Source organism: Lygodium microphyllum, chromosome 12 (genome assembly GCF_053477565.2).
Source record: "Lygodium microphyllum isolate KBCC chromosome 12, Lygodium_microphyllum_v1.1.10, whole genome shotgun sequence".
In the NCBI taxonomy this organism is placed as follows: Eukaryota; Viridiplantae; Streptophyta; class Polypodiopsida; order Schizaeales; family Lygodiaceae; genus Lygodium; species Lygodium microphyllum.
In genome coordinates this window covers 116,847,371-116,854,975 of record NC_141146.1, presented here as the reverse complement: position 1 = coordinate 116,854,975, position 7,605 = coordinate 116,847,371, and the positions used below count along the sequence as shown (strand labels likewise).

At 40.3% G+C, this 7,605-nt stretch overlaps 1 protein-coding gene across 1 annotated transcript; it reads right to left on the bottom strand.

Annotated features, from left to right (window-relative positions):
- Window positions 1–3,965: 3,965 nt before the first annotated feature.
- Window positions 3,966–5,561, bottom strand: LOC148028190 (protein translation factor SUI1 homolog). Its single transcript, XM_087689968.1, has 3 exons — window positions 5,387–5,561; window positions 4,471–4,751; window positions 3,966–4,338 (listed from the first exon to the last, which is right to left on the bottom strand). Exons 1-3 carry the CDS (start codon window positions 5,421–5,423, stop codon window positions 4,294–4,296), a joined length of 363 nt encoding a protein of 120 aa, XP_087546094.1. The 5' UTR covers window positions 5,424–5,561; the 3' UTR covers window positions 3,966–4,293.
- Window positions 5,562–7,605: the final 2,044 nt, after the last annotated feature.

The following is a 7,605-nucleotide window of genomic DNA, read 5'->3' as shown; positions in this document are numbered from 1 at the left end:
TATATCTTGTCCAAACATCATAAGAAATAGAACACAAAATTGGAGAACATATGTCATCCCATGAACCATCCATATAAAATCCACTAAATTCAAAAGAACACTCATCCCAAAAAATGATTTGTGACTTGCTAATATTTTTAGCAAATGATATAATTATTTCATCAAAATTTTACCTTAATATTTTGATTTGGGAAGTAGTTCCTCCCAAAGGATCATGGTGCTTCAACATCGTGCATGAAAGCATCAGAGATAATATTGTTCCTGATGCCAGGAGGCATATCTCACGGTGGATTCCGTGAGGTTTTACGGTGGATTCCGTAAACTTTATTGACCGGGGCTCATACACAAAGTGGATTCTTTGTGCGAGAAGTTGATGGGGATGCCTATCCTTTTCGGGCGTTTTATTAATTTAGTGTGTACATGGGTGATTCCATAGCGAGTGATTCCGCAAAATACATATTAAATTAATAAACATTTATGAGTTTAGAGTGCGCACTCGTGATAAATTAAGGTTAGGATTGATTTCTAACCAATTGATTTATTTATGTAGCTGAAGACTGCTAGGTATTCACTTTTGTCGGTTTAATTGTATTATTTTACTAACGATTGTGAATGCTTCAGTTGATGTGTAGAGATAGCAGCAGTGGCGAAGGAAAGCATTGGAGGATAGCGTGTATTCGAGTTATCACTTATATTTTGATGGGCGCATATTTTAGGCATGGCGCCTATATTTTGTCGCGCCTGTTTATTGAGGCGTTGGATATTTATTTCTTATTTTGTATGCGCATGGGCGCACGATTATGATATTTGTATTTGGACATTGTATTGGGTATGCCTAACTCTTTGGACGCCTGCCCATTAGCTTTATTTCTATCTTGTGCTAAAGCAAACTCAAAAGCCAAAAGCGTGCTATTTTGTAATTTGGGCTATTATTTGAGCTTGAAGATGATTAATACAAAAAATACATGCTTTGTGGAGCGCTCACACAAGGCATGGGAGGAGATTGCACCCAATTGGTCTCTTGTTTATGTCGTGCATGCTTTCTACCTTGAGTTTTGTGCAAAAAGTAGAGTTCCTTTGTTCTTGGGGACCTTCCGACGTTCACTATGTGAGCATACAGCATCCGATCTGCGCACCAGTTCCCATATAGCAAAAATCTGGAATCGGGCTTCTTTCAATGGAAAGGAAAGTGCTCTTGGAAGTTTCTAGTCTATGTTTCAAAACAAAAATTTCACTAGAGAATTCATCATCTGTCTCAATTCCAACACAAAAACGATCCTACAATATCAATATTATATTATTATTATTATTATTATTAAGAGAGATTTATATGTGGTAATTAACATTAAATCAAAGAATTCTTTGTGGTTGTGCTCCTGACACATGTAGTTCATCACAAACAAGTAAGAAGGACCTCTACTTGGAACAAATCTCCCTCATGTTCTCCATTTTCCCAAATCATCATCATGCTAACCTTAAGCTTTCTTTGCTTTTTATTTTACCTACACACTCTCAAGCTTCTTCCTCTAAGCTATGTACTTTGCATTTTTGCAAACCCTAGCTCTAACACTGGTTTCTTCCGATGAAAGTCCCTCTCTCAAAAGTTGGCATACACTCCACTGGTTCGTACTTTGCATTTTTGCAACCCTAGATCTAACACTGGTTTCTATCGATGAAAGTCCCTTCCTCAAAAGTTGGCATACACTCCACTCATTCACAGTAACTACTTTGCACCAATTGAATCACATGAATTGCTAAACGAGCCAGTTCCAATATAGTGAACAAGCCAATCTCTTGTCAAAGTTTACCCTTTGCACATGGAAAGTGTATTTACTTCTAATCTACAAAACGCAAGCTTTGAATGGATTAATTAACAAGCATAATGGTCATGTACTAGCCTTGCAAGAGATTAAATTGGATGAGGTAGGATGCAAGTCAATTCAAGTCCTTGGCTTTATTGTATTCTCTGAATTGTATTGCTAATTAAATGTCCAAATGAAACATCGAGACTAGAGATGGAAGTTTTATAAAAGCTACAATGAATCTAAGAGGCTAAAGCTACTCAAGCTCATAGTTGTCTACCATAGGTATTGAAGTAGCGACCTAACAATGAGTAATTGCAAAGATTCCTAGACAATGTGGATGTTTCTATCTAAAGGCATAGGATCTACCTCATGTAACAATTGTCTTTGATGGTATGAAGGCATGGAACCTTCGATAATTGTGCAGATTGTGATTGTGTGTGTGTGTTTGTGTGTGGGAGGGTAGGGTTTGAAAAAATAATGCGACTTCGACAAGAAGATTTACCTTCATCTCTAGCATTCAAAATAATTTTTGTCCTAAAGTCTCTCCACAGAGATGGGGGGAAACCCACTATGGATCAATCTACAAGTTCCTCCCCTACAATTTGCACGACCTGTGATCGCTCGAAGGTATGGGAGATCATAGGAAGTCTTACTGGATGGCATTATCTAGAAGGCGAAGTCTTACTGGATGGCATTATCTAGAAGGCGTGTCAAGAGGCTTGCGACGAAGAGAGACTTTCAAGACATGCAACCTTAGCAAAGCTCTAGACATCGGGAAACCCACTATGGATCAATCTATAAGTTCCTCCCTTGTAACTTGCACGACATGCGATTGCTCGGAGGTATGGAAGATCATAGGAATCCTTACTGGATGGCATATTTGGAAGGCATTGTGTAAGGAGGCTTTCGATGGAGAGAGACTTTGAACACATGCGACCTTAGCAAAGGTCTAGACCTCCATCATCCACTCCCTCCAAGGCCAATAAGATCAGGTGCAAGGCGAGTCCAAGGCTCATCAAGAGCTCCAAGTCACTTCATGCGCACTTGGGGTGGCCAGGATCTATTCTTCGTGATGCAAGCAAGCAAAACCCCAATTGGCGATATACCCCTAATGGTTACATAGACCAATCTAGAACAAACAAGGAAAGTCCTCCTGTGCCTATATTTGCTTCATGGCAATGAAAGGTTGAAATCACTATGGTAGATTTCCTAGATTAAATAACCATCTTATTACCGAATGGCGCAGAAGATTTTAAGGGGTTGTGCTTAGATAGAGACCATACTTCTCTTAGAAGTATAGGGAAGAGGATTCCTATATCTCCACTTTGGACCCCTATCCCTTTTTGTAAGGGAGCGCAAGAGAGAGCGATGTTCTCTTTTGGGAGGAGGAGAAGGGCTGAGTTATCTTTTTCCTCGAGACTCCCACTTGGACTGCAGGGCATGTAGTTTGCGGCTGGAGACCAATCCCAGAATGGCCAAGGGATGTCGATCTAGAGGATAACTTTGGTATGACAGCAACCTTTCTTGCTAATCAAGGAAGCCTAGATGAGGCCAGGTGGAGACTAATCAATTCATTAGTGCAACAATTCCACCCGAAGGAGTAAGACTGTTTTTGGCTATACTCGGGTGATGAGCGCGTCAATTTGGTAGAATGGGATGTCTGTCCTTGCGAGTTCTTAAATCTAAGCACTAGATTTTCAAAGGGTTAATGGCTACAATCCAAATTACAGTCTGTAATGTAATATTTTACTATTCCAAGTGACATAAAAGACCCCATTATAATTTGAAACAAAGAACGAATGCGCCAAGCGAGGTTAAAACTGAGATATCATTATGGTTTACCAACGAGCTTGCGCAATCTCCACCGATACTTGCTTAAATTTAGCATATAACCACTGACCAGAACATGTGTTAGCAGAACATTTTCTTCGCAAAGAGGCTGGCATACAGCCAGAGCTAGCTAGCGTCTAAAGAGCGAATCGTAAATTCGTAGATTATCCAGTTTCCGCTATGTTCTAATAGTGTGTAACGGTGTCGATTTACAAGAAGCTGTACATCCTTGAGTACAATAGAAGTACAGCATACCATTTGACCGCGCCCCCCCTCCCCCCCCCCCCAAAAAAAAAAAACAGAGCACGAAAAGAAACCGATTCAACCGGCTGTGGGAAACGATAATTTTATTATATAGCACACCTTACATAATTGACAATAGCTGTACATACGGATGACTTTGGCTCCAACAGAGCTAACTAGCGGCTAATAATTGAATCGTAAATTCATGGATTATTCATATTCCGCTATGTTTTAATAAAGTGTGGAACCATGTGTCGTTAACGATCGAATATCACCAATTCATAGATAATAATTATTCTTCAATGTTCCAGTTTTAAGTATATCTTTCTATGACGACTTGTTGAAGTGAACACTGAGCTGCAACAACACATCCTATCTCCATCCACCCACCATAGATTGCTTCAGAGCGAACATATCAAAAGCCGTGAATTTTGATCTGATCTTTCTTCACAAGTCCAGCCTGGGACAACCAACATCAAAAGTAAGCTTGGTAACCACGCGCATATTAAGCGAACAGGTTTACAAAACCCGAGCTGAAACAACGGACGCGTCCTTACATCAAGGGGAAGATCTATAACAGGGAAATATGTACCTGTACAAGAAAATTGGAGACGTTCTTGCGCTGGTCACCTTGCAATTGGATCACCTGGCCAAGCTCAGGATCATTTACCACAGTCCCGTTACAGCAGAACTCTTTCTTGAAGTCCTTCAGAATCTTGTTATAATTGTACTGCTTCTCTACGCCTTGCACGGTGGTCAAGCACTTCCTTCCATTCCTTTGCTGCACCCTCACGTGCACAGAGTAATGCCCCTTCAGTCCAGGGGATGCTATTTCAGATGTTATATTATTCAGGTCAACCTCCCTGAAAGGATCTGTAAAAAGATTTAACAGTCAATAAAGCGGCTGAATGAGAGAATCAAGGCAGCATTCGGATGCAGCCTTTGTCCTCCTGAACGATTTCCACAAGAAAACCAAAGCACACAAAAGCCATAGGTAGAACAAAGATTAACTACCGAAACCGCTTGCTGTACTAAAACCAAGGGACCTAACAGCCCAACCACAAAAACAAATAGTAAGCTCTACCGCCTTGTTCTTGCGAAAAGGACCTGCAAGATTATAAGAACGGCCGTTTCTAGGACAGGGAAACCTTGCAGAACTGTACGCAGCAAGAACTGCCTCCCCTACGCAGGGAAACGGGATGACTAACACAGGACTAACACAGAGCTAACACAGGCAAGGAAGCCAGCCACTGTACTTAACACAGGCTAACGGCATTTGTTTACTGAGAAGACGAGACAGGCAAGGGTAAAGCAACACAGGCAAGGCAGAGAACCAGAACACCTAGCACAGACGAAGATCACACCTAACAGATCAACATACACAAGGTGTCGGAAACGGCACATCAGGAGCTTGATTCACAGATCAGGCACGTAGAGACATTATTACCAAAAAAACGGCACACGAGAAAGGGCAAATGAGCTAGAAGCACAGAAGAATAGGCACTGACCGAAAGCGCTGGGGATCTGGAGGTCTAGTTCAGACATTAAAATCCTGCTGTGGATGAGAATGGTGACCCGCGAAAGGAAGCTGTGTTCGGTCTCTGTTACGAGAGAGAGGAACAGTAACAGAGAGAGAGAGAGAGAGAGAAGAGAGAGAGAGAGCGCTCACACAACACAGATTGACCAGACAAGCTATAGCCTTATATTACAAAATAGGACGGCACCGCCTTCGCCTGCAGTGACACTGCAGTGACGTGTCAGGGCACCGCCCGGCCCCTTCGCTTGCAGTGACGGTGGAAAAATCGGATCCTCCCTCTCGAAGCTTCCTTCTTCCGTTGACCAGTTGGCCTCCCAAGCCAAAAGAATCTAGCTTCTCTACCGTCCACGTGTCCAAAAAAAATCTAGCTTCTCTACCGTCCACGTGTCCAAAAAATGTCCCGCTCTCTCACAGTGATTTCAGAGCCATCCTCAATACGGAGCCTGACCCAAGAAAGATAACAGTAGTGAAGATGAGCACTAATGTATCATAATTGTATACTAGCGTTCCACGCGCACTTTGCGCATAAGAACGCTAGGCCGCTTCGTGATAGCTTCGCTGCCTCGAAGCGGCAAGCGAAGTTAGTGCTATTGCACGGCAACTTCGCTGAATAATCTATTTCTTATCTTTCTCTCTCCTCTTTTTTCTCCCTTTCTCTCTCCCAAATTCCCTATGTTTAATTTTATATATATCTCTCTCTCTTCTCTCCCCGTTTTTCTTCTCTCTTTCTCTTTTTATTCTCCCCCCTCTCTCCTCTCTTTTCCTTCTCTCTCCCTCTCTTCTTTTTTCCTTTTTTTTCTTCTTCTCTCTCTCCCTCTCTTCATTCTGTTTTTAAATTTTTTCTTTTCTCTCTCTCTCTCTCTCCTTTTCTTCTCTTTGCACTTTTCTTCTCTCTCTCTCTCCTTTTCTTCTCTATTTCTCCTCTATTTTTTATTCTCTCTCTCTTTTTAAATTTTATCTTTTCTCTCTCTATAATTCTCTCTACATGTTCTCTCTCTCTTCTTTTTCTTCTTTCACTTTCTTTTCCCCCCCCCCCCCTTAGTCTCTCTTAAAGTATGTAAATTTTATATTTTCCTTATATATAATTCTCTCTTTATATTTATATTCTCTCTCTTCTTCTCCTCTCTCTCTCTCTCTCTCTCCGCCCCCTTTTCTTCTTCTCCCCTTTCTCCTAATTTTCATTTTTTCTTCTCCCTCTCTCCCTTTTAAATTTTATCTTGTTATTCTCTCATTCTCTCTCTTTTAAATTTTATCCTCTCTCTTTCTCTCTCTCAAAAAATATTTAAACTTTAAAAAGAATTTTCTCTTTTTCCGTATCTCTCTTCCTCTTTTCCTCTTTTGTTTTCTTATTTTTCTTCTCTCTCTCTCCCCTCTCCTCTCCTTTCCTTCTCTCTCCTCTTTTTTCCTTTTTTTTCTCTCTTTAAATTTTTTCTTCTCTTTCTTTTAAATTTTATCTTTCCTCTCTCTATAATTCTCTCTGTGTTCAAATTCTCTCTCTTCTTCTTATTTTCTCTCTCATTTTCTTCTCTATGTCTCTGTTCCCTCTCTCTTCTCTCTTTTCTTTTTTTTCTCTCTCTCTCTCTTAAATTTTATATTTCCTATCTCTATAATTCTCTTTCTCTATGTTCCCCTCTCTCTCCCTCCCTCTCCTCTTCTTTCTTTTTTGCTCTTTGTATATTTCTCTCTCTCTCTTTCTCTCTCTCTCTCTCCTTATTTTAATTAAAAATAAAGCTTCTCTGTTTTCTTTTTCTTTTTCTTTCATATTTATTTTGCATTTTATATTTCCTTTTTCTATAATTACCTCTCTATGTTCAAATTATTTCTCTGTAATTCTTCTTCTAATTGTCTCTCTCTCATTTTCTTCTCTATGTCTCTCTCCCCTCTCTCTCCTCTCTTTTCCTTTTTTCTTTTCTTCTCTCTCTCTCTTAAATTTTATATTTCCTCTCTCTATAATTCTCTCACTGTGTTTAAAATCTCTTCTCTTCTTGTTTTCTCTCTCTCATTTTCTTCTCTCTGTCTCTCTCCCCCTCTCTCCTCTCTTTTTCTTTTTTCTTTTCCTCTCTCTCCTAAATTCTTTTTTTATAATTATATTTCTCTCTATTCCTCCTCTCTCTCCCTCCCTCCCTCTTCTCTTATTTCTCTCTCTCTCTCTCTCTCTCTCTCTCTCTCTCTCTCTCTCTCTCTCTCTCT

Excerpts from the sequence above, each read along its gene's own strand:
- LOC148028190 (XM_087689968.1), bottom strand. The coding sequence starts at position 5,423 with ATGTCTGAACTAGACCTCCAGATCCCCAGCGCTTTCG. Across the intron at positions 4,752-5,386 it reads CCAGATCCCCAGCGCTTTCG|ATCCTTTCAGGGAGGTTGAC; the intron begins GTCAGTGCCTAT and ends ATCTTTTTACAG. Across the intron at positions 4,339-4,470 it reads TCTCCAATTTTCTTGTACAG|GCTGGACTTGTGAAGAAAGA; the intron begins GTACATATTTCC and ends TGGTTGTCCCAG.